Source organism: Kogia breviceps, chromosome 2, assembly GCF_026419965.1.
Source record: "Kogia breviceps isolate mKogBre1 chromosome 2, mKogBre1 haplotype 1, whole genome shotgun sequence".
In the NCBI taxonomy this organism is placed as follows: Eukaryota; Metazoa; Chordata; class Mammalia; order Artiodactyla; family Physeteridae; genus Kogia; species Kogia breviceps.
In genome coordinates this window covers 107,765,880-107,793,212 of record NC_081311.1, presented here as the reverse complement: position 1 = coordinate 107,793,212, position 27,333 = coordinate 107,765,880, and the positions used below count along the sequence as shown (strand labels likewise).

General features: G+C 42.2%; 1 protein-coding gene across 1 annotated transcript in view; it reads left to right on the top strand.

Moving 5' to 3' along the window:
- LCT (lactase) overlaps positions 1-27,333 on the top strand; it is a 61,372-nt gene that overhangs the window by 3,062 nt on the left and 30,977 nt on the right. The window contains exons 2-6 of the mRNA XM_059053656.2: positions 7,316-7,395; positions 10,074-10,157; positions 12,090-12,192; positions 13,826-13,904; positions 17,277-18,003. Coding sequence (XP_058909639.1) covers positions 7,316-7,395; positions 10,074-10,157; positions 12,090-12,192; positions 13,826-13,904; positions 17,277-18,003 — 1,073 coding nt within the window. The remainder of the gene's footprint in view (positions 1-7,315; positions 7,396-10,073; positions 10,158-12,089; positions 12,193-13,825; positions 13,905-17,276; positions 18,004-27,333) is intronic.

The following is a 27,333-nucleotide window of genomic DNA, read 5'->3' as shown; positions in this document are numbered from 1 at the left end:
GAGGCTGGGCCCGTGAGCCATGGCCTCTGAGCCTGCACGTCCGGAGCCTGTCGGGAGAGGCCACAGTGGTGACAGGCCCCGCGTACCGCAAAAAAAAAAAAAAAGGCTGTCCTCAGACCACCTTTTGAGCCAGCTGGAATGAGGGAGGGAGCGAGCAACCATGGGATCTGGAGGATTACTGGCCATGGGGTGAGTGCAAAGCCGCTGGCGAGGATACAGCAAGAAGCCCAGCTATCCATTTCATGAACTGTAGAAGGAGGGAGAAGAAGGAGATGCCAGATTTGAAACTGGATTCTTTGGAAAGCCTGTCATGGGGTGAGTGAGAAAATAAATAAATGTTGGCTGTGAGTCTATTGAAGAAGCTCTGAGTAAAATGAACTTTGAAAGAAGGCAAGGCTGAACTGGATCATCTGAAATTAAGGAAAATCTGTCTCATTTTTAGAAAATTCTAAATAATAGAGTTATTTAAATTATAAAACTAGACACGTTTATTAAAATGTTTTACGTATTTCATTTTTAATCTCCATCAGATTACTAAAAACTATTTCTTTCTTAAATTCATATTTTCCTTCTTTTCTTCTTCTACTCATTCCTCCCAGCGTTCATTTCATGTTTCATCAACATCACTACATTATCTGCCCCTGATATAATGCAGGACACAAAATAAATTCTCTTCTCAGTCTCTTTACTATTCCAAAAGGTGGTTTTCCTTCTTCCTTTCTCTCTCTCATTCTCCCCTCCCTTTTTAGTCCAATTAAATAGCTTTTCTGTTCCTTGTAAAATATATTTTTAATATACACAAAAACAGTTATATAACATATGTTGGTTAAAAGCAAAATAACTTTTTGAAGGTGGGATATTGAATAATATCCCCCAAACTGAAAAGGAACTTTGAGACCAAAAAGTGAAGCAGGCAACTCCATAAAATGCAATTATGGAGTTTATTGTGGGTAACTTACATATGGGTAGGATCAGGTGAACAGCTATCTGGAAGCATTTGCAGCTGCATTCCTCACTGCCAAAAGGGGCACAAGGGAATTTAAAGGGGCCAAAGCTAAAAATGCAATCTGACTATTAAGGGAGAAGCACATCTGCACCAGTGGGACTGGGAGTTTTTCCATCCCCTTGGGGGTCTCATGACCATTATTCCTTGAGGACCATTAATCATCTGTGTCAGCTAAAGAGCATTCTTCCAGTTCTTATATCAGATGAAGACAAGGGTAAAAGTTGATAGGAAACTTATCTGGCTTGGGTGCATTACTTGTGAGTAGGCTAAAGCTCAGTCACACAGGAAGGGGAGGGGGGTAGGACTGTGGGCCTAAGATGGAGCTGACAAAATAGAGTCAGTGTGGTTCAGCCACACAATAACTAATACCCATGGAATGACCACTCAGTCCAGCAACTAAAATATAACAGAATACAGTGGTGATTTTGTAACACAGAAACATTGAATCACTATGTTGTGCACATGGAAGTAACATAGTGTTGTAGGTCAATTATGCTTCAATTTTTTAAAGAGCAAGAAAACAGCAAAAAATTATATATAATATATAATACATATATATATAATATATATATTATACCACTTCACATCAACTAGGATGGCTGTAATAAAAAAGACAAACAGGGACTTCCCTGGTGGCGCAGTGGTTCAGAATCCGCCTGCCCATGCAGTGGACACGAGTTCGAGCCCTGGCCCGGGAAGATCCCACATGCTGGAGAGCAACTAAGCCTGTGTGCCACAACTACTGAGCCTGTGCTTTAGAGCTCAAGAGCCACAAGTACTGAGCCTATGTGCCACAACTACTGAAACCCACACGCCTAGAGCCCGTGCTCCACACCAAGAGAAGCCACCACAATGAGAAGCCTGCGCACTGCAATGAAGAGTAACCCCCACTTGCTGCAACCAGAGAAAGCCCGCACGCAGCAATGAAGACAGCCAAAAATAAATAAGTAAATAAATTTATATTTTAAAAAAGACAATAACAAGTGTTGGCAATGATGCTGAGAAATTGGAACACTCATACTTTGCTGGTGGGAATGAATTACAGTGCAGCCACTTTGGAAATCGGTTTGGCAGTTCCTCAAGTTAAATTTTAGAATTACCATGTGACTCAACAATTCCTCTCCTGGGTATATATCCAAGAGAAATAAAAGCAAGTGTCCAGACAAAAACACATCACAAATATTCATAGCAGTATTATTCATAATAACCAAAAGTGGAAACAACCCTAATGTCCATCAATTAATGGGTAAACAAAAAGTGGCATATCAGTACAATGGAGTATTACTCAGCCCTTGAAAGGAATGGTGTACTGATTCGTGCTACACCATGATAATCCTTGAAGACATTATGCTAAGTGAAAGCAGCCAGTCTCAAAAGACCACATATTATATGATTTCATTTATATTAAATATCCAGAGTAGACAAATCTATAGAGACACTAAAGCAGAGTAGCTATATCTGGGGCTAGAAGAGAGAATGGGAAGTGACTGCTAATGGTTATATAATTTCTTCTTTGGTTACTAAAATGTTCTGGAATTAGTGGAGATGGTTGCACAGCTTTGTAAATGTACTAAAGACCACTGAATTTTATACTTTAAAGTGATGAATTTTATGGTATATGAATTATATCTCAATTTTTTAATGTTAAAAAATTAATTGGACAGTTGAGGGTTTATAAAACAAAACAATCCATACCACAACTTATGTCTACTTCTATATTCTTCCCTATCTCATCTCCCATTCTCCCCCACCCCATCCCAGGTTACCACTGTGCTAAATATTCCATCCATTTTTATTAGTCTATGGCTTTCCCCCCTTTCCCATTTGGTGTCCATAATGGAGGTACAAGGTCAAACATTTTAAATAAATATATTTAATTACAGAAAAAGTGGGATTTTACTAAATATTGTAGCCCCCCAAAATTCACCATGTTTAAAAAATATGTTTAAAAATTAAATTCCCATTTACTGCTGATTAGAAAATAAACAATGTGAAATGCAGTTCTGATTTTTTCCTAAGAATTTTTTAATCAGGGTATGATTTACACACAGTGAAGTGCATAGATCTTAATTTTACAGTTTGATTAGTTTTGTTTTTTTTGCCGTACACGGGCCTCTCACTGTTGTGGCCTCTCCCGTTGCGGAGCACAGGCTCCGGACATGCAGGCTCAGTGGCCATGGCTCACGGGCCCAGCCACTCCGCGGCATGTGGAATCTTCCCGGACCGGGGCACAAACCTGTGTCCCCTGCATCGGCAGGCGGACTCTCAACCACTGCGCCACCAGGGAATCCCCGATTAGTTTTGACAAACACATAAATCCATGTAACCCATACCTTTCTCAAGATATAAGACATTAACCAACACCTCCAAAAATCCCATTCCTGATCAATTTTATCGCTTCCTAATCAATCCCTACCCAAGGAACAACCACTGATCTGACTTCTATTAGCATAGTTATGAATGGAATCATACAGTATGTACTTTTTTGTTTCGGTCTTTTTTCATTCAGCATGTTTGTGAGATTAATTTACTTTGTTGCTGTATTAGTAATTTGCTCCTTGTTTCTTCTAAGTGGTGTTCTATCATGGATATATCACAATTGAGGGGCATTTGGGCAATTTCCAGTTTTTATCTCCTATAAATAAGTTGCTATGCACGTTGTTGTACAAGTTTTTGCATGGACATATGTTTTCATTTCTCTTGGATAAATACCTAGGAGTGGAATTGCTGGATTACAGGGGAGAGATGTATTTGACTTTCTAAGAAACTGCCAGTTTCCCAAAGCAATTGTTCCATTTTATACTCCCACTAGCCGTGTGTGAGAATTTCAGTGGCCTCACATCCTCACCAACGTTTGGCATTTTCATCCTTTCTATTTTAGCCATTCTGATGGTATCTCATTGAGATTCCATTACTTTTTTAAAAATATAGTTTCTATCCCAACTGCATGTGTGCTTAAACAATATAGTATTCAATCTTGCTTGGTTTGGTTTTGAGCATCATGTAAGAGTATTATACTTTTTGTAGTCCTCTAGGACTTCTTTTCTCTCAAAGAAAACTGTTTCTAAAGCTTATTCATATTGTTGAATATAGCTATAGTATCTTCTTTTCACTGCTATCTGATATTCCATTGTGGGACTTAGCCACATTTTATTAATTAATTCTCCTGCTTATGTACATCAGCCACTAGAATGGCTACTATTTTTAAAAAGCAGAAGATCCAAAGTGTTGGTGAGGATAGAGAGAAATTATAACCCTGTGCATTGCTGGCCAGGATGTAAATGGTGTAGCCACTATAGAAAACTGTGTGGCAGTTCCTCCAGAAATTAAACATAAAATTACCATATGGTCTAGCACTTGTGGGTATAGACCCAAAAGAATTGAAAGCAGGGACTTGAACAGATATTTGCACACCCATTTTCATAGCAGCATTATTCACAGTAGCCAAAAGATGGAAATAATCTAAATGCCCAGACAAGGATGAATGGATAAAGAAAATATGCTAGATACATACAATTGAATATTATTCAGTGTTTAAAAGAAATGAAATTTGGACACATGCTACAACATGGATGAACCTTGAAGACATTATGCTAAGTGAAATAAGCCAGACACAAAAGGACAAATATTGTATGATTCCACCTATATGAGGGAACTAGAATGATCAAGTTCACAGAGACAGAAAGTAGAATATTGCTTACCAGAGGCTGGGAGGAGGGGGAAATGGGGAGATACTGATCATGTATGCAGAGTTTCAGCTTGAGATGATGGAAAAGTTTGGGAGATAGATGGTGGTGACAGTTGCACAACAATGTGGATGTACTTAATGCCACTTAAAAAAAAATTTTAGTGGTAAATTTTATGTTATATATTTTTACCACAATTCTGAAAAGTTCTTTTCTAATCTTTCTACATGTGTTATTATAAACCTCTTATTGATGTTTGTAATGTGCTCATGGGAAGGATACAAAAGAAGATTCTTAGCAGAGACTCAGAGGGAGGGCAGGAGAGTGAAAATCCCTCTCACATAAGAGTGGAGTTGCACACAGCACTCTCCTCTTGTACAACACTGGGACACAATCTACAGCAACACTTGTAGTCCCCACCCATCTCTTGAAGCATTGATACTGGCAGTTCAATACTGGCCGTATTACTTTTATTGAAGCATTTGGGGCAAAAGGGAAAGGAGTCAAATGGAAAGGGACTATTTTTTAATGGACAACGGCAATGGTTTTTGGAGGAACGACTTCCCTTTGTGGTGGAAACAGAATTGAGCTTATCCTTAGCGAAATCTAGTAATGCCTGTGAGGGACATGAACTTACACAGTGCTATGCAGTGATTTTTCTACATGGCCTTGAAACAGTTAATTCTCAACCCACAGCAAATACTGATTTTGAATTCTGTAGACAAGAATACCAACTTTTAACCATATCCAGCAAAAATTACAAGATAAATTATCTTAAGCCAGAGCAATTACCCTCCATTTCATTCCCGAGAAAACATGAAGCTGCAAGCTTAGAATGAGAATCTAGTTTTGAGTAATCTGCATTTTACATTATCTTAAGAAGTATAGTTTGTACTTGCACTGGGAACAGGTTGGGAACCATATCGGAAAGTTTATTTTGTGTGATATGAGAATTTCTGGGACTTCAGGTACATTTGTTCACTCTGATTCTAAAAACAGCTTGTAAAGTCAAATAGAAGTGATTTGTGGGTCAATTGTGCTTAGGGATTAACTGTACTCTTGTGTCATGTCGATCCAGAGATAATACTAAATTGTACATTTTAAAGTGTTCAGCACAGTCTGAGAACATGTGTTCTACGTGAGCTGACGTGATGATAGACTGAAGCGTGGAAATCTGTGGAAGATGAAGTGGCTCCATCGGGCACAATCACTGAATAACTGGAAAATATCGTTATCTTATCAGAATGAGGACTAAATGTCTCTGAGTGATATTCCCTGCTCAGGGGATTTCAAAGTTCCATTATGTTTATCAAAATAAGCACTTTGGTAGTTGGTGGCAGTTGTAAATGGTGGTTTCATTGACTGGGGAGATCTTTCTCCTGTATAGAATTTGGATGCAGGAGAGAAGTCAGGCATATAGTCTTATAGTTTAAGTCTCAAACTCTGATTTCATTCAGTTTTTGTTTACTGTTTCCAAAGCACAGGTCTGAGCACCTGCCTATGCACCCAGTCCTAAGCTTGCTGTTTGGAGGGCCTAGAGAAACGTATAAGTTTGCTCCTCAAGGAGCCCACAATCCAGCAGGAGATAAAGACTTATGCACATCAAAGAGTTAGATGGCACTGCTAACAACTGAGGAATCCCAAGTCCACAGCAGCATGTCTCGAGTTGTGGTCTGAGCATCACTGCCTCAGAAGCACCCAGGAAGCTTGTTAAAAGGCACTTGCTCCTGGGCCCACCCCAGTCGGCTGACGAGAAGGACAGGTGATTCTGATGCATATAAGCTTAAGCACCACTGTTAGGTGATCAAACGTCAAAGCAAGTGGGTACAAGCTGCACAGGTTTATATTTCCTTCATGTGCAGTAAGTGTCGAATGGACATTTGCACAGCAAAAAAGGATAGGTAACAGCAGTGCCCTGAGAACGCCCTGCCTTTCAAAAGTCTCTCCCCACCTGGAACCCTTAGCTGTTTGGGTCCAATGGTTCCCAAGCTTTAGTGTGTATCAGAATCACCTGGAGAGCTTGTAAAGCACGCAGACGCCAAGGCTTATTAGGAACTTAGGATGCAGTTCTCTCCTTTCCGCCTTTTACATTGCTCAGGGTTGGGGGAAGGAACTGCTTTTATTCTTACAAAAGACTTTACAAGTGTCCTGCACTTCACCATCCTGATTTACATGAAACATTCTTTAAAGGGACATGTTTTAAAAAGCTACCTTGTTTTCTAAAATCTTTCAGCTAGGGTAAAAATCATGTGAGTGATTTCTTAAGAAATCCTTTTTTTTTTTTTTTTTTTTTTTGCGGTACGCGGGACTCTCACTGCCGCGGCCCCTCGCGTCGCAGAGCGCAGGCTCCGGACGCGCAGGCCCAGCGGCCATGACCCACGGGCCCAGCCGCTCCACGGCATGTGGGATCCTCCCTGACCAGCCGGATCTGGGTACGAACCCGTGTCCCCTGCATCGGCAGGCAGACTCCCAACCACTGTGCCACCAGGGAAGCACAAGAAATCCTTTTTAAAGTCAGTGAACATGGAATAGAAAGGTCGATAGGAAATGAGTTCGCCTGGGGCTTCTGGGGTCACAGGCTCCTTCCTCTCTCACCTTCAGCCCTTCCTCTGGTTGGTTTCAGGCCGGAAGCTCTCTGTGGTCCTGCGAGCTGAGGCGGTCTCCGAGCTCCTGCTAGAACCGTCTACGTCTGCACTTGCCAAGGTAATGACATCCCAAAGAAATAGCATCTGTAACTTCTCAGGAAAGTTGCTATTTTAATTTTTAAAAACCAAGAGAAATTTTTGTCTGTTGGCTTGACATTCTTTTTTTAAATCTATTTTATTGAAGTATAGTTGATTTACAATGTTGTGTTAATTAATGCTGTACAGCAAAGTGATTCAGTTATACATATATATCCTTTTTCATATTCTTTTCCATTATGGTTTATCACAGGATATTGAATATAGTTCCCTGTACTATACAGTAGGACCTTATTGTTTATCCATTCTCTATATAATAGTTTGCTTGACATTCTTACAAATGCCTCTTATGAGTGTTATGCATTCTCTAGATTCATAATTACTTTAAAACAAAATCTTATTTGTTGTAGCCCCAGCTCTCACTTGGTCAAGTGTCAGCTTTTGCCTGCACAAAGAAGTCAAATGCCTCTGCTCTTGTTCTGACTTTTTATTAAAAGAGCTTCTTAGAAGAGAGGTCAGTTTTTTTTAGCAAAACAGATACTAGGGTAAAGGTTTTTTGTTTTTTTTTTTTAAACAATATCCCCCTAGAGTGCCCATCCTGGTTTTTACCTCCTCTAAATACAAGTTTTATATATAATTTTAATAGGAAAAGTGAAAACACCTGAGAATTTAACAGCTTTGGCCCTTGTCACGTTGGCTGCTGGGCAGTATGGAACGCCCTCAGAGAAAACAACTGATTTCTGTAGTTGTGCAGCACTGGTGTCTGTGCTATGATGGAGGCCCCATATGCCAAGGTCCAATTTCAGATTTACCAGCTCAGGGATTTAAAAACCAGACATGATAAAGTTCTGAAATGACCAGGTCCAAGACTGATTATGTGGCCAGATTACCAACTAAATTCTTTTACAAGGGGCGATAATTGCTATCAGTTATGAGCTCAGGAGACCAAAGTGCTGTTTGGAAAGTGTTTGTCTAGCAGCAGTCTTTGAACTGGTCTCTCTGCCCCCACTCCTGCCACGTGTCTAGGCCACCTTCCAAAAGCACAATTTTGTTCATTTGCCTACTGAGAAGCTACACTCCCCTGAACTGGTGAAATTCCTCAGGGCCTTCCAGAATATGGCTCACTCAGGCCCTCTTGCTCTCTCTCTGGCCTCACCTTTTTGTCCCAGTGTATATGCTATTTTTCCTGCCGGCTCTCCTGCATTCCCTACCTCAAGTCCTATCCTCCTGGCCTTCCTCAAATCTCTTCCAACAAAATTCTATCTATTTTTAACATCTGTGTGGATGTGCCCTCCATCAGGAGGACTCTGTTAATAATACTCCCTCACTCAACCTGATGTGATCTCTCCCCGCTTGGAGCCCTTAGCCATTTGTTTAGATCAGCGGTTCCCAAGCTTTGGTGTATACCAGAATCACCTGGAGAGCTAGTAAAGAACACAGAGGCCAAGGCTTAATGTGGAGGGATGCCCTGGGCATTCACAGGCATCCCAAGCTCCCAGGTGAGTCTAATCCCCACCAAGATTTGAGGACCACTGATGTGGATTTCTCATATAGCACTTAGAACTTTCTGCCTGTTCTTCTTGTAGTCGGTGCATCTATTAACACTCTGTATCAAGTTGTAAGCTTCGGTGGATCTCACTCATCTTTAAACCCAGCACAGTGACTTTCAAAAGTATGAACTCAGTGATCATGTGCTGTATGGAATTGACAAACAAAGCAAGTGCTGATAGGGCAGAGGGGAAGGTTCGAGTGGAGCTCACCAGCGGGGAGCAAGCCTGTGGAATGTTGAGTAAACACCAGTGATAACTTGACTGAGAAAGCCATAGGGAGCCAGAGGAGAGTCAGTTATCAAATGTCACAGTGCACTGGGTTGTCAGCAGATGCCATTATTGACGGTCTTTGTCCCAAGGGAAGAGAAGGGGAGAAGACAGGCAATGATCTGGTCATGGCCAGGATAGAAATGGCTCGCTGAAAAGTGTAGGGAGGGAATCACCATTGATTCTGCATGTGTTTAGACTCTGAATCTGTAGTTCTTAAAGTATATGCAGGCCAGAGACAGGGCAGAGGGGTATGTCCTTAATTGGAGCACAGACGGGGGTGTCCATGGACCATGAGAGTTCTGTTCTCCAATAATAATGTGGACCAGGCTAGGGCCAACTGCGGTGGACTTTAAACTGTGGCCTGAACGTAGCCAGTGACTGTAGCCTACAATTAAAACAAAACCCCAAACCCCAGTAGGGTCTGCCGAAATTACTAAGGGGCCTGTGGGTGGGTGGGGGCTCCACTGCCTCCGTCCTGCAAAGTGCAAGGCCATGAGGAGGGTGCTGCTCAGGGCAACTCTGGCCTCTGACTCCCTTCCTTCGTGCTCAACCACTTGGTGGAAAGCTACCCTTTCTGGCATATGGTGCTTCTTTCATTCACTCACTCATTCAATTGTGCACATTTATTGAGAGCTTCCTGTGTGCCAGGCCAGGCACTTTGCTGAGTGTACGTGTGATGTATTCCCCACAACACATAGGCACACCCCACACACATTCTCACTTTGTCCCCAGCTTTTTCTCATCCTGATTTTCCCTTGGAAAATCCCACTTTGGAGTATTCCATTTAGTAATAAGGGGAGAAACAAAAAAAGAATACTTCTGAGCATTTCTTTGTCTTGAAATTCCTTGTGCTCTGATGATCCTATTTACTTATTTCCAGGATGCAGTTGACTTCCTCTCTCTTGATTTATCTTATGAATGCCAAAGTGAGGCGGATTTCCGGCAGAAGCTGAGTCAGTTGCAGGTAATTTGAGCTATTTTCCATATTGATGTTGAATACCAAAGTTTCCTGAGAGCATATTAGACATTTAATGCTTCAGCTGATGTGGAAACTGAAGTTCCTCCAAGAGTCCATATGCTTGCAGGGAATTCCCCAGCGGTCCAGTGGTTGGGACTCTGTGCTTTCCTCACTGCCAAGGGCCCGAGTTCAATCCCTGGTCAGGGAACTAAGATCCCACAAGCTTCTCGGTGCAGCCAAAAATAAGTAAACAAATAAAAGAGTCCACATACTTGCAGAGTTGCATCTGGGGAGATTCCTATAGAGAACATTTGGAGGTTAGATAGTCTTCTCTGGAAAGGATAATGAGGATTGGCTTGTTAAGGTAAATATTTACATGGATCCTCTACTCTCTTGTGTAGAAAGCTACTGAGAATCCAAATTCCAGTGTTCATTCTGAGATTAAAACAGACATTCCGGGCTTCCCTGGTGGCGCAGTGGTTGAGAGTCCACCTGCCGATGCAGGGGACGCGGGTTCGTGCCCCGGTCCGGGAAGACCCCACATGCCGCAGAGCGGCTGGGCCCGTGAGCCGTGGCCACTGAGCCTGCGCGTCCGGAGCCTGTGCTCCGCAACGGGAGAGGCCACAACAGTGAGAGGCCCGTGTACCGCAAAAACAAACAAACAAAACCTCAGACATTTCATGGATGTGGTCATGTAAATATTTATCCTGACAAAAGCCAACCCTCAGTATCCCTCCGCTCCCCCAGAGCACCTGCACCCCCTCTCTGAGCCTCAGCTGCTGCTCCGCACTGGCACACAGGTGTCTTAGGGCCGGAGGACCCACAGCACATCCCCAGGTTCTGAATTCTGCAGGAGGTACATGTAGGTATCCCACATTCCCTTCTCAGAAGAGGCTTTGCTCACCAGAGGCTTCCCCACTCAGCAGAGGGCTCCTGCAGCTCTCCAGTCCTGTGATACCACAGGCTGCCTCACTGCATATGGATCTTCCAGGAAGGGGAAAACCCTCGGTTCCCTTAGGAGTTTGGCTTTCCGCATTGACCTGGCCCAGGGAAAGAACAAGACTACGTGGGTCACAGCTCCACTAACTTGTTCTGAGCGACTTACTTGGTTTCTCAGAGATTAAGGTTTGAGGCTCATTGTTACTGGCCGCTCTGAGAAAATAAAGAACCCGCCTGGCTTCTTTGTAAGTAGTTGCTATTGGTATTTCTCAGTGGCTGTTAACTACTCAGAGGAGGAAAACTTAGTGTGGGAAAAATGACAAAACCCAACCTCCCCCAAAAAAGGTAACCTAAAGTGAGGTCAAACAACATGTCAGCCTAAAGATGTTTCTTTTGACACTGAAATGGCTAGAAATGGGAGAAAAATTACACCTGCTCCAAGTTTTATGAAGATAGCTTCATTTGCATTTCTTTATGGAGTATGTCAGATATATCCGAAGGTAGAAAGAAAAGTGAAATGAAGCCATCCCCAGCTTTAAAAGCTATCAACTCGTGGCTGATCTTGTTTCATCTATACCCTACCTTCCCCCTGTCAAACCAGATTGTTTTGAAGCAAACCCTAGACATCCATAAACATTGTGACGGTGGCACCTGATTGAGCTTCTTGTAGCAGCACAGGCCCCTGACATGAGCAGACTGCCTTGTTCCTGGTCCTAACACAGTGACTGGTTCTAGGAGGTACCTTGTAGCCTGAGGTGATGGCAGAAATTAACCTGTCTCTTTGGTGGGGGTCAGTGTAGAGAATGGTCTATGTTATTGAAAAGTGTAGATTTTTCTCCCTCAAGTCTAGAGTCAGCTCTCTTTATTAACTGAGATGGCTAGCGGTCATTTCCAAAACCAAATGAAGTGTTGTGAGTTCTCATCTTTAAAATCTGTCCCTGTTAACAAAAAACTTACTCTAGGCAGCTTCAGTTCACTTGCTGGCCTATATCATTTCAGACTATTGAGCCAAAAGTGAAAGTTTTCATCTTCAACCTGAAACTCCAGGACTGCCTCTCCACCAGGAAGAACCCAGCTGATCTGTTCTTCAACCTTCTCACAGGTGAGTGGACCATCACTGGAGAGGTTTGGAGTGATATTTGGTGCACTGGCTTGTGGGGTAGCTATTTTAAAAGTCTGGAGTTCCAGTGTGAGGAGTGACCGGAGGAGGGGTGGTTTGAGAGCCCACCCTAAATGGGTTTAGTGTCCCTTGTCTTCTTGCTGTTGGTCTTGATCCCTTAGCTCCCACTGACCCAAGAAAGAAGAGAGGTTCAGTACGAGGATGGTAAGGATGCCTTGGTCTCATGGAAATAAAGACCATCAGGCCTCAGATGTCAGGTGTAAGCATGGCAACTGCCCTGTGTCCATCTGTCCACTTCCATTACCCCTCCCTGTAAGGTCTCTCATCTCTGTCCCCCTTGGCAGGGCTGCCTCTCTCCCCTCAGCCACCTTATTTTTGTTCATTTCCCCATTACCTAATCAAAATCTTCAGGTATAGGACCACAACTCATGGAGCATCTCCTTGGTGTCTCTTAGTTCAAATTCTTGAGAGTGAATCTGATGGGTGGGTCATGCATCAGAAGATTGCTCCTGGGACTTCCCTGGTGGTCAAGAGGTTAAGTCTCTGTGCTACCACTGCAGGGGGCACGGGTTCCATCCCTGGTTGGGGAACTAAGATCCCACATGCCACATGGTGTGGCTAAAAAAAGAAGAAGAAGAAGATTGCCCCTGGTCCAATCCAGCCAAGGGAAAGTAGGAGGTCCACTAAGGCCTCAGGGGCTGAGGACCACTAAACACTCTGAAGGAAGGGCCAAGGGGCATGCTCCTGCATGCCTGGATATCCAGTTCAGTCTCCCTGTAAGGTCAGAATATGGGAGAAGTTGGTAGTGCCCTTTCTACCACCTGTAACCAGCACTGAGCTGGCTTCACAGACCTCTTGAACTGCATCCATGGATACCACTTAATAACTCTTGCCCTAACTCATCTTTGATGGTATAATGATTTCCGTTCTTAAATCCCATCACTTTCTAAATGGTTAAAATGGTCAATTTTATGTATAGTTTCTTACAAAAAAAAAAAATTCTGCCCCCTTCTGATATTTGAGTTTTGAGTCAGTTGTTCTCCGTGTTTGGTCTCCAGACAAGAAGCATTAGCATCACTTGGGAACTTGTTAGACATTCACATTCTAGAGCCCACCTCAGATCAGAAACTGTGATCAGAAACACATCAGAAACTTTGGAGTGGACCCAGCAATCTGTGTTGAACAAGCTCTGCAGGTGATGCTGATGCACATGGAAGTTTGAGAACCACTGTTCTATCACTTTTTTTTTTTTTTGCGGTACGCGGGCCTCTCACTGTTGTGGCCTCTCCCGTTGCGGAGCACAGGCTCCGGACGCACAGCCTCAGCGGCCATGGCTCACGCGCCTAGCTGCTCCGCGGCATGTGGGATCTTCCCGGACTGGGGCACAAACCCGCGTCCCCTGCATCGGCAGGCGGACTCGCAACCACTGTGCCACCAGGGAAGCCCTGTCACTTTTGACTTCTATAAATCTTTAGCCTGTGGAATTTTCCAGAGGGGCTTGGAGCCATTGCTTGGGGTTTGGGTGTGGTGTATAAGTGAGGAAAACTGTTGATAGTAGTCATACATATTGTTGGTTGGGCTTCAGGTGGAGTGAATTAAACGTCTTCTCTTACAGCCATAAGTGAAGAACAAGTGCTCACCATTGGGTTTGATCTTAGTACATTCCTGAGCTGTTCATCAAGTTCCAAGAAAAGGTAATGTTAGATTTCCTGTTGGACTATCAATAACTGATATTTGCAGAATACTCTGTTGTTCTTTCACATGTGTAAACACAGGGGACTGTTGTCATCTGCCTCTTGGACCAGTGAGTCCTTCGTGGCCATTCTAGAGACAAGAGATGAAGGCTCAGAGGGGAAAGCAGGGAGCAGTGTCTCTGGCCACCACACGGTTCTCCTCTAGTTCACCCAAGTGCACACAACTAGCAGAGCTGGTGTTTAAACCCCTGCCTTCTTGTTGGAGGCATTGTGAGGTTGTGGACCAGCAGGCTGGGTTAATGATAGATCTGCCCATCCCTGAAGTTATGTGATCTGAGTAAATAAGGTGAGTTCTCTGCACCATTTCCTCACACAAAATGTGAAACATCTTACCCGTGAGGAGATGACATAGATAGGAAAGCCATCTGTGCAGCGGGGCAGAAGCCTAATTCAGCAGTTTCTCAGGACAAATGTTTTAAATTATTGTAGGATTGCAAATAATTTCTTAGCATGTGACTAAAGTGCCAAAATTTGTAAGTGACATACTGAAAAAACTTAGAGTAGATTTGAGATTATCTCCATAATTATATCATTCTCGTGCACTTATATTCCAATGCGCTTCTCGAGAGAAGTTTGGTGTGGAAGCCAGTGCAGGGAGCTTCCCAGAACCCTCAGCTCTCCCTGGGAGTATGTTACACACCTGAGCATCATGTACCGTGCGTCAAGGAAGGACTAAGGCCCGGAGGCAATCATTGGCTTCCCAGACCTTCAGCTAGAGCTCACCTCAGACATTTCTAGCACAGCTCTATCCAAGATCATAAACTTCAGTTGCCACCACCTCTTTGTACTTTTTCTCTCCCAGCATTTGGCTGTCCTCAGCTGTGTCTCCTTCCATTGTTCAATCCTCTCAACTCACTTCAAATCAGCAGTTCAGATCACCAGACCCTAAGCAGCTGCACATGTCAGGCTTTGTGCTGGGAGTATAAACAGTATGATGAGCAGATAGATCAGAACGGCTCTCTGTTCACACTTGGAGTCAGCTGAGGAGTGCTGGGCTCTCTTTTCAGAAAATAAAACTCAAGAGGTCATAATAAACATGGTGCCCTGGGGACTTCCCTGGCAGACCAGTGGTTAGGACTCTCTGCTTCCACTGCAGGGGGCACGGGTTCCATCTCGGCTTGGGGAACTAAGATCCCACGTGTTGCGCATGACATGCCCAACGAAAAAGAAAGGGGGCACCCTGAGATCACAATGACTGCAAAACCACAAGATGACATGAGACACTGGCTCCAGGATTCTCTAACACCTTGATCTCTCAGTACCTTGCCTGCAGGGAAGATCCAACATTGGCTAACGTTAAACCGAGAGTGGGGGTGGTGGGTTCTCACTCAGGTGGATGTTGATGGAGAACCTGCAGGGGCAGGTGGAAGGGCGTTCTGAGAGGACGGACATCATTTTCTCGTCGGAGTGTTTTAGACCTCAGAAGTGAGACAGAGAGGCCCGCCAGTGATTCTAGCACAGAGTTTGGCAGGAGATGCAGCACTGCTCCCCAGAGGAGGGAAAAAGAGCATTACCTGGGTAATGCTGAGGTGGCTTAGAGTGGGGGGGTGAGGGGTGGCTGAAGGAGGGGCACCTGGAGGGCTGGGCATAGAGACTTTCTGTGCTAAATCTCTTCCGAAGTTAGGCAAACCCAGGACTCCCAACTCCAAGGCCTGTACGGCAAGTTCTGTGTTATCCAGGGGCAGTTTGTTTCTTCAAGACCTCTTCTCACCCAAGCCAGAAGGATGGTTGTAGTCAGAAGGGTTGGGTCAGAACAGCTGAGTGAGCACACCTCCATGTCCCTGGTGTGCTCCAGAGTCATGCATCTGTTTTGGGTAAAATCCACAACGATAGGCTGTCATTTCCCCTCACCACTTTTCTACCAAATGCAGATGAGTTGATTCTTCATAAAATAGGAGGAGCTTAAGTTTGGAAGGTCCAGGCTCCACTCCACGGGAGGGAGGTCTTTCTGCAGTGTCCCTGTCACTTCTACCAGTTCTGTGCTCTGGGCCAACCTTGTATAAGTGTCAGCCCCTCGATGGCCCAAGGTCAGGGAGATGCTCTTGTACTCCACTCCCTCTCCTCATGTGTGTTCTCTTCTCCAGGCCAAACACACCCACCTCCACCAACCCTTCCTCAAGGGTTGCCCTCTGCTGGTGTAACTGCTGCATGTTATCACGCACTGCTTTCCAGCCTGCAGGACAGGACTCAGATAGAGAAAACAATAAAGAAAGAAGGGACGGAGGGAAGGAGGAAGGAAGGAAGGAAGGAGAGAGAAGGAAAACAGATTAGAAGTAAATAGAATATATCAGACTTCATTGCGTATGAGAATAGCATTTTTATGTTATGCTTTATTTCAGCTATGTTTATTTCTGATGTTTATTTCAGATACATTTATTTCTGAAATAAAACATAACATGCACATAAATGTCTACACATCTACACACATACATAGTGATATGTGGTTAAAAGCACAGATTCTGTGCTGTACCATTTGCAAGCTGTGTAATCAAGGAGGAGTTCTCATTTTTTAAAAAAACAAGATATAAGTTTATTGATATAAATAAAGCCTGAAGATTGACAGTCTCGAGTGGGTAAAAATCATCAGGAATCCAGGCTCCTTCTTGTTTCTTTGTTATTCTTAACAAAACTTCTACCTCATGGTGCAGGATGGATGAGCTCCTGCCATTATGACCATAATCCAGGCAGCATGAAGAAGAAAGGAGGTTATAGCCAGGGTTGACATTTGAGTGGTACACATCAGTAGAGATGTACCAGTCGTTCAATTATTAAAATATTTCTGTACCAGCTGGTAAGTAGCTGCTGGCCCCCTGATGCCCAGAAGTTACTCATTTCTATAAGTCTCAGTTTCCTCCTCTGTAGGAAGAAGATAAATAATGTAGTACTTATCTCGTACACTTATTTTGAAAATTAAATGAGATAATGTACATACATTTTTATCATAGTGGTCACCATAGAATCAAAAGGCTCAGTAAATTGAAGTCATTATTATTAGCTATGTTTTATAAATGTACATGATAAGATGAAAAACTTTCATCAGAACTGAAGACTGTATTCAAGGGTGATCTCATACAGTAAACAGTAGCATTGGTACAGTATTTTCACTCATGCAGGAGCAATGATAACTCACCTAAGAAGAGACAATAATAATAATTTTCCCATCTACCAGTCACTTGCTGCCCATGACTTTGGGTCAGTGTTTCTGTAATCTTTACTGATTAAACACATTGTCACTGTTCCTCAGTCTGGGTGCATTTGTAACTTACAGGGTCATTACTTACTATGTCCCTTTATGTCACTTCACTCCTACAGCAGGTCTTGTTCTCTGACTGACAACCTGACCCTCCAGACTGCCCTGCAGTTGGACCCGGAGACAGCAGTAGACTCCTCGCTGCCCCACTCAGCCTATCAGAGAGTCTGGGAAATGTTTGCCAACCAGTCCAGGGCAGAAAGGGATGCTTTCCTGCAGGATGTTTTTCCTGAGGGTTTCCTCTGGGGCGTCTCCACAGGGGCTTTTAATGTGGAAGGAGGCTGGGCCGAGGACGGAAGAGGGGCAAGCATCTGGGACAGAGTCGGGCACCAGAACACCGGCAAGGGCCTAGCAACGCCAGAGGTGGCCAGTGACAGTTACCACAAGGTGGACACTGACGTCGCCCTGCTTCGTGGCCTCCGGGCCCAGGTCTACAAGTTCTCCATCTCCTGGTCCCGCATCTTCCCCACTGGGCAGGGGCAGAGCCCCAACCTCCGGGGCGTCGCCTACTACAACATGCTGATCGGCAGGCTGCTGGACTCGCACATCGAGCCCATGGCCACGCTGTCCCACTGGGACCTGCCTCAGGCCCTGCAGGACCGCGGCGGGTGGCAGAATGAGAGCATGGTGGATACCTTCCTGGACTATGCGGCCTTCTGCTTCTCCACGTTTGGGGACCGTGTGAAGCTGTGGGTGACCTTCCACGAGCCATGGGTGATGAGCTACGCAGGCTACGGCACCGGCCAACACGCACCAGGCATCTCCAACCCAGGGGTGGCCTCTTTTAAGGTACTTCCCATCCTTGCAATGCCTACTTGTTGAAAGAGAGAGGACATTGGGTTGGAAAAATGTTATTTTACCTTCCCATCAGCAAGTCTTTCCTTTTTTTTTCCTTTAAAGGAAATCAGAGGGAGGGAGGGAAGGAAGCATAAATTGTTAATCACCTTATTTGTCCAAACACTATTCTGGCACTTTAACAATTGTTGCGGCCTCCTCAGAACGGCTCTGATGGAGGAGGGAATCGGGGCTTAGGAGGAGAAGCAATTGGTCGTGATGACATTGCTAGTGGGTTAGCGGTGTGAAGCCAACATTTGAGCCCAAGTCCCTTGACTCCAAAGCAAGTTTTCCACGTCAGCCAGGACTGTTAATTGCAAGTGACAGAAAACCCAACCCAAACTGACTTAAACAAGGAGGGAATTTCTGAGTTCTGGAAACTGAAGAGTCTTAGTTTTAGCTGATCAGAGTGGAGCTTGATTAGACCACAGATGATGTTACCAGGACTCGATTTTTCTTCTTCTTTTGCTCCCCTCACTGGCTTTATTCTTGGGCTGCCTGGTGGCCAGATGGCCGCAATCCTTCTCTCATGTTTCAAGATAAGCAGAAAGCAGAAAAGACAGCTTGCCTCTGTTCTGGCATTCCCAGGCAAGTTCTCCCCGTGCTCATGGTCTCTGCATGGGTCGCGTGCCCATCCCTGAACCAGTCACTGGGTCTAGGCTAGGGGACTGTGTGGCACTGATTGGTTTTGACCCAGGTCCCAGCTCTACCCCTTAACACACTGGCTGAGAGACAGGGAGGTATGGGGGGAGAGGGTGGTCTTTCCAGAGGGCAATCAGGGTATCATTTCAACAAGAAGGTATGTGTATCCTGGAGACAAAATTTAAAATGGCTTAACATGGGTCCCATCCATCATTTCCCTTTTTCTTCAGAATCTCCCAGGAAACCTACCAGCTTCCCTGGCTGCATTCTTCAGGACAGACAATTAGTCTAGCTTTCCCCCAGCACCTTTCGGGTTCTGTTCTCTTCTGAAAGAGGAGCATTCACTGGGCCCCAAGCTAGATGTTAAGTGCCATCAAGACACTTAACTGCCCATTAGAAAATTAGAGAACAATTCAAAATACCCACAGTGAGAGTGAGCTGGAATACTGTGAATAAATGACTCAATGAAATGCCAAAATATAGCACTTAAGTCAGGGCTTCCTTTCTGCTGTTGTTCAGCAAGTGACTGTACCCACGGAGAGAGAGAACACTTCTCAAAGGGGAAAGCTTGAACCTTTCTGTTTGTCTCTTTGTTGTAAAACTCATCCCAGACTTTTCACTTTAGGTTTCTTATCCCTACAGCCATGGCTCCTGAGACTTTTGTACAGAGACTTTTATGAGAAAGTCCACCTCACTTTTTTTTTTTGTGTGTGTGTGTGTGGCTGCATTGGGTCTTTGTTGCTGCGTGCGGGCTTTCTCTACTTGCAGCGAGCGGTGGCTACTCCTCGTTGCGGTGCGTGGGCTTCTCGTTGCGGAGCATGGGCTCTAGGTGCGCGGGCTTCAGTAGTTGTGGCATGCAGGCTCAGTAGTTGTGGCTCGCGGGCTCTAGAGCACAGGCTCAGTAGTTGTGGTGCATGGGCTTAGTTGCTCCACGGCATGGGGATCTTCCCAGGCCAGGGCAGTAACCCGTGTCCCCTGCATTGGCAGGCAGATTCTTAACCACTGCACCACCAGGGAAGCCCCACCTCTCTTTTCTCTTTCAATTCTTCCTTTTATTTATAAAACATTATGACACTATTAAGGAAAAATTTCCAAGAAAAGATCTTTTTCATAGTTCTACTAGTATTTCCTTCCAGTCATGGTTTCCTTACATTCATAGTGTAGTCACAGTGTGCACTCAGCTTACTGCCCTTGTTTTTTTTTTTGTTGTTGTTGTTGTTTTTATTGAAGTATAGTTGATTTACAACGTTGTGTCAATCTCTGCTGTACAGCAAAGTGACTCAGTTATACACATATAGACTTTTTTTTTAGGAATTTAGTCTTTATTCTCAATCTGATACACAACAGTTTTTTTTTATTTTTAAATTTTATTTATTTATTTTATACAGCAGGTTCTTATTAGTCACCAGTTTTATACACATCAGTGTATACATGTCAATCCCAATCTCCCAATTCATCACACTACCACCACCACCCCACCGCTTTCCCCCCTTGGTGTCCATACGTTTGTTCTCTACTTCTGTTTCTCAATTTCTGCCGTGCAAACCGGTTCATCTGTACCATTTTTCTAGGTTCCATATATATGCATTAATATACGATATTTGTTTTTCCCTTTCTGACTTACTTCAGTCTGTGTGACTGTCTCTAGATCCATCCATGTCTAAACAAATGACCCAATTTCATTCCTTTTTATGATTGAGTAATATTCCATTGTATATATGTACCACATCTCCTTTATCCATTCGTCTGTTGATGGACATTTAGGTTGCTTCCATGACCTGTCTATTGTAAATAGTGATGCAGTGAACATTGGGGTGCATGTGTCTTTTTGAATTATGGTTTTCTCAGGGTATATGCCCAGTAGTGGGATTGCTGGATCATATGGTATTTCTATTTTTAGTTTTTTAAGGAACCTCCATACTGTTCTCCTAGTGGCTGTACCAATTTACATTCCCATCAACAGTGCAAGGAGGTTCCCTTATCTCCACACCCTCTCCAGCATTTGTTGTTTGTAGACTTTCTGATGATGCCCATTCTTTTTTTTTTTTTTTGACATCTTTATTGGAGTATAATTGCTTTACAATGGTGTGTTAGTTTCTGCTTTACAACAAAGTGAATCAGTTATACATATACATATGTTCCCATATCTCTTCCCTCCTGCATCTCCCTCCCACCCTCCCCATCCCACCCCTCCAGGTGGTCACAAACCACCTAGCTGATCTCCCTGTGCCATGCAGCTGCTTCCCACTAGCTTTCCACCCTAAGTTTGGTAGTGTATATATGTCCATGCCACTCTCTCACTTTGTCACAGCTTACCCTTCCCCCTCCCCATATCCTCAAGTCCATGCTCTAGTAGGTCTGTGTTTTATTCCTGTCCTACCCCTAGGCTCTTCATGACATTTTTTTTTCTTAGATTCCATATATATGTGTTAGCATATGGTATTTGTTTTTCTCCTTCTGACTTACTTCACTCTATGACAGACTCCAGGTCCATCTCCCTCACTACAAATAAGTCAATTTCATTTCTTTTTATGGCTGAGTAATATTCCATTGTATATATGTGTCACATCTTCTTTATCCATTCATCTGTTGATGGACACTTAGGTTGCTTCCATGTCCTGGCTATTGTAAATAGAGCTGCAATGAACATTGTGGTACATGACTCTTTTTGAATTATGGTTTTCTCAGGGTATATGCCCAGTAGTGGGATTGCTGGGTCGTATGGTAGTTCTATTTGTAGTTTTTTAAGGAACCTCCATACCTCCATAGTGGCTGTATCAATTTACATTCCCACCAACAGTGCAAGAGGGTTCCCTTTTCTCCACACCCTCTCCAGCATTTGTTGTTTGTAGACTTTCTGATGATGACCATTCTAACTGGTGTGAGGTGATACCTCATTGTAGTTTTGATTTGCATTTCTCTAATAATTAGTGATGTTGAGCAGCTTTTCATGTGCTTCTTGGCTATCTGTATGTCTTCTTTGGAGAAATGTCTATTTAGGTCTTCTGCCCATTTTTGGATTGGGTTGTTTGTTTTTTAATATTGAGCTGCATGAGGTGTTTATATATTTTGGAGAGTAATCCTTTGTTGATTTGTTTGCAAATATTTTCTCCCATTCTGAGGGTTGTCTTTTTGTCTTGTTTATGGTTTTCTTTGCTGTGCAGAAGATTTTAAGTTTCATTAGGTCCCATTTGTTTATTTTTGTTTTTATTTCCATTACTCTAGGAGGTGGATCAAAAAAGATCTTGCTGTGATTTATGTCAAAGAGTGTTCTTCCTATGTTTTCCTCTAAGAGTTTTATAGTGTCCAGTCTTACATTTAGGTCTCTAATCCATTTTGAGTTTATTTTTGTGTATGGTGTTAGGGAGTGTTCTAATTTCATTCGTTTATATGTAGCTGTCCAGTTTTCCCAGCACCACTTATTGAAGCGACTGTCTTTTCTCCATTGTATATCCTTGCCTCCTTTGTCATAGATTAGTTGACCATAGGTGCGTGGGTTTATCTCTGGGCTTTCTATCTTGTTCCATGGATCTATATTTCTGTTTTTTTGTGCCAGTACCATATTGTCTTGATTACTGTAGCTTTGTAGTATAGTCTGAAGTCAGGGAGTCCGATTCCTCCAGCTCCGTTTTTTTCCCTCAAGACTGCTTTGGCTATTCGGGGTCTCTTGTGTCTCCATACAAATTTTAAGATTTTTTGTTCTAGTTCCATAAAAAATGCCATTGGTAATTTGATAGGGATTGCACTGAATCTGTATATTGCTTTGGGTAGTATAGTCATTTTCACAATATTGATTCTTCTAATCCAGGAACATGAAATATTTCTCCACCTATTTGTATCATCTTTAATTTCTTTTCATCAGTGTGTTATAATTTTCTGCATACAGGTCTCTTGTCTCCCTAGGTAGGTTTATTCCTAAGTGTTTTATTCTTTTTGTTGCAGTGGCAAATGGGAGTGTTTCCTTAATTTCTCTTTAAGATTTTTCATCATTAGTGTATAGGAATGCAAGAGATTTCTGTGCATTAATTTTGTATCCTGCAACTTTACCAAATTCATTGAGGAGTTTTCTGGTAGCATCTTTAGGATTCCCTATGTATAGTATCATGTCATCTGCAAACAGTGACAGTTTTACTTCTTCTTTTCCAATTTGTTTCCCTTTTATTTCTTTTTCTTCTCTGATTGCCATGGCTAGGGCTTCCAAAACTATGTTGAATAATAGTGGTGAGAGTGGACATCCTTGTCTTGTTCCTGATCTTAGAGGAAATGCTTTCAGTTTTTCACCATTGAGAATGATGTTTGCTGTGGGTTTGTCATATATGGCCTTTATTATGTTGAGGTAGGTTCTCTCTATGCCCACTTTCTGGAGAGTTTTTATCATAAAAGAGTGTTGAATTTTGTCAAAAGCTCTTTCTGCATCTATTGAGATGATCATATGGTTTTTGTTCTTCAGTTTGGTAATATGGTGTATCACATTGATTGGTTTGCATATATTGAAGAATCCTTGCATTCCTAGGGTAAATCCCACTTGATCATGGTGTATGATACTTTTAATGTGTTGTTTGATTCTGTTTGCTAGTATTTTGTTGAGGATTTTTGCATCTATATTCATCAGTGATATTGTTCTGTAATCTTTTTTTGTAGTATCTTTGTCTGATTTTGGTATCAGGGTGATGGTGGCCTCATAGAATGAGTTTGGGAATGTTCTTCTGCAATATTTGGGAAGAGTTTGAGAAGGATGGGTGTTAGCTCTTCTCTAAATGTTTGATAGAATTCACCTGTGAAGCCATCTGGTCCCGGACTTTTGTTTGTTGGAAGATTTTTTTTTTTTTTTTAACATCTTTATTGGAATATAATTGTTTTACAATAGTGTGTTAGTTTTTCCTTTACAACAAACTGAATCAGTTATACATATACATATGTTCCCATATCTCTTCCCTCTTGCATCACCCTCTCTCCCACCCTCCCTATCCCACCCCTCTAGGTGGTCACAAAGCACAGAGGTGATCTCCCTGTGCTATGCAGCAGCTTCCCACTAGCTATCTAATTTACATTTGATAGTGTGTATATGTCCCTGCCACTCTCTCACTTCGTCTCAGCCCACCCTTCCCCCTCCCCATATCCTCAAGTCCATGCTCGAGTAAGTCTGTGTTTTATTCCCATCCTACCACTAATCTCTTCATGACATTTTTTTCCCTTAGAGTCCATATATATGTGTTAGCATACGGTATTTGTTTTTCTCCTTCTGACTTACTTCACTCTGTATGACAGACTCCAGGTCCATCCACCTCATTATAAATAACTCAGTTTCATTTCTTTTTATGGCTGAGTAATATTCCATTGTATATATGTGCCACATCTTTTTTATCCATTCATCTGTTGATGGACACTTAGGTTGCTTCCATGTCCTGGCTATTGTAAATAGAGCTGCAATGAACATTCTGGTACATGAGTCTTTCTGAATTATGGTTTTCTCAGGGTATATGCCCAGTAGTGTGATTGCTGGGTCGTATGGTAGTTCTATTTGTAGTTTTTTAAGGAACCTCCATACTGTTCTCCATAGCGGCTGTATCAATTTACATTCCCACCAGCAATGCAAGAGGGTTCCCTTTTCTCCACACCCTCTCCAGCATTTATTGTTTCTAGAGTTTTTGATGATGGCCAATCTGACCGGTGTGAGATGATATCTCATTGTAGTTTTGATTTGCATTTCTCTAATGATTAATGATGTTGAGCATTCTTTCATGTGTTTGTTAGCAATCTGTATATCTTCTTTGGAGAAATGTCTATTTAGTTCTTCTGCCCATTTTTGGATTGGGTTGTTTGTTTTTTTGTTATTGAGCTGCATGAGTTGCTTATAAATTTTGGAAATTAATCCTTTGTCAGTTGCTTCATTTGCAAATATTTTCTCCCATTCTGAGGGTTGTCTTTTGGTCTTGTTTATGGTATCCTTTGCTGTGCAAAAGCTTTTAAGTTTCATTAGGTCCCATTTGTTTATTTGTGTTTTTATTTCCATTTCTCTAGGAGATGGGTCAAAAAGGATCTTGCTGTGATTTATGTCGTATAGTGTTCCGCCTATGTTTTCCTCTAAGAGTTTGATAGTGTCTGGCCTTACATTTAGGTCTTTAACCCATTTTGAGTTTATTTTTGTGTGTGGTGTTAGGGAGTGTTCTAATTTCATACTTTTACATGTAGCTGTCCAGTTTTCCCAGCACCACTTATTGAAGAGGCTGTCTTTTCTCCACTGTATATCCTTCCCTCCTTTATCAAAGATAAGGTGACCATATGTGTGTGGGTTTATCTCTTGGCTTTCTATCCTGTTCCATTGATCTATATTTCTCTTTTTGTGCCGGTACCATACTGTCTTGATTACTGTAGCTCTGTAATATAGTCTGAAGTCAGGGAGTCTGATTCCTCCATGTCCGTTTTTCTTTCTCAAGATTGCTTTGGCTATTCGGGGTCTTTTGTGTTTCCATACAAATTGTGAAATTTTTTGTTCTAGTTCTGTAAAAAATGCCAGTGGTAATTTGATAGGGATTGCATTGAATCGGTAGATTGCTTTGGGTAGTATAGTCATTTTCACAATGTTGATTCTTCCAATCCAAGAACATGGTATATTTCTCCACCTATTTGTATCATCTTTAATTTCTTTCATAAGTGTCTTATAGTTTTCTGCATACAAGTCTTTTGTCTCCTTAGGTAGGTTTATTCCTAGATATTTTATTCTTTTTGTTGCAATGGTAAATGGGAGTGTTTTCTTAATTTCACTCTCAGATTTTTCATCATTAGTGTATAAGAATGCCAGAGATTTCTGTGCATTAATTTTGTATCCTGCAACTTTACCAAATTCATTGATTAGCTCTAGTAGTTTTCTGGTAGCATCCTTAGGATTCTCTATGTATAGTATCATGTCATCTGCAAACAGTGACAGCTTTACTTCTTCTTTTCCTATTTGGATTCCTTTTATTTCTTTTTCTTCTCTGATTGCTGTGGCTAGAACTTCCAAAACTATGTTGAATAAGAGTGGTGAGAGTGGGCAACCTTGTCTTTTTCCTGATCTTAGTGGAAATGGTTTCAGTTTTTCACCATTGAGAACGATGCTAGCTGTGGGTTTGTCATATATGGCCTTTATTATGTTGAGGAAAGTTCCCTGTATGCCTACTTTCTGCAAGGTTTTTATCATAAATGAGTGTTGAATTTTGTCAAAAGCTTTCTCTGCATCTATTGAGATGATCATATGGCTTTTCTCCTTCAGTTTGTTGATATGGTGTATCACGTTGATTGATTTGCGTATATTGAAGAATCCTTGCATTCCTGGGATAAACCCCACTTGATCATGGTGTATGATCCTTTTAATGTGCTGTTGGATTCTGTTTGCTAATATTTTGTTGAGGATTTTTGCATCTATGTTCATCAGTGATATTGGCCTGTAGTTTTCTTTCTTTGTGACGTCTTTGTCTGGTTTGGTATCAGGGTGATGTTGGCCTCATAGAATGAGTTTGGGAGTGTTCCTCCCTCTGCTATCTGTTGGAAGAGTTTGAGAAGGATAGGTGTTAGCTCTTCTCTAAATGTTTGATAGAATTTGCCTGTGAAGCCATCTGGTCCTGGGCTTTTGTTTGCTGGAAGATTTTTAATCACAGTTTCAATTTCAGTGCTTGTGATTGGTCTGTTCAAATTTTCTATTTCTTCCTGGTTCAGTCTCGGCAGCTTGTGCATTTCTAAGAATTTGTCCATTTCTTCCAGGTTGTCCATTTTATTGGCATACAGTTGCTTGTAGTAATCTCTAATAATCTTTTGTATTTCTGCAGACTCAGTTGTTACATCTCCTTTTTCATTTCTAATTCTATTGATTTGAGTCTTCTCCCTTTTATTCTTGATGAGTCTGGCTAATGGTTTATCAATTTTATTTATCTTCTCAAAGAACCAGCTTTTAGTTTTATTGATCTTTGCTATTGTTTCCTTCACTTCTTTTTCATTTATTTCTGATCTGATCTTTATGATTTCTTTCCTTCTGCTAAATTTGGGGGTTTTTTGTTCTTCTTTCTCTAATTGCTTTAAGTGCAAAGTTAGGTTGTTTATTCGAGATGTTTCCTGTTTCTTAAGGTATGATTGTATTGCTATAGACTTGCCTCTTAGAACTGCTTTTGCTGTATCCCATAGGTTTTGGGTCGTTGTGTCTCCATTGTCATTTGTTTCTAAGTATTTTTTGATTTCCTCTTTGATTTCTTCAGTGATCACTTCGTTATTAAGTAGTGTATTGTTTAGCCTCCATGTGTTTGTATTTTTTACAGATCTTTTCCTATAATTGATATCTAGTCTCATAGTGTTGTGGTCAGAAAAGATACTTGATACGATTTCAATTTTCTTAAATTTGCCAAGGCTAGATTTGTGACCCAATATATGATCAATCCTGGAGAATGTTCCATGAGCACTTGAGAAAAATGTGTATTCTGTTGTTTTTGGATGGAATGTCCTATAAATATCAATTAAGTCCATCTTGTGTAATGTATCATTTAAAGCTTGTGTTTCCTTATTTATTTTCATTTTGGATGATCTGTCCATTGGTGAAAGTGGGGTGTTAAAGTCCCCCATTATAATTGTGTTACTGTCGATTTCCCCTTTTAAGGCTGTTAGTATTTGCCTTAT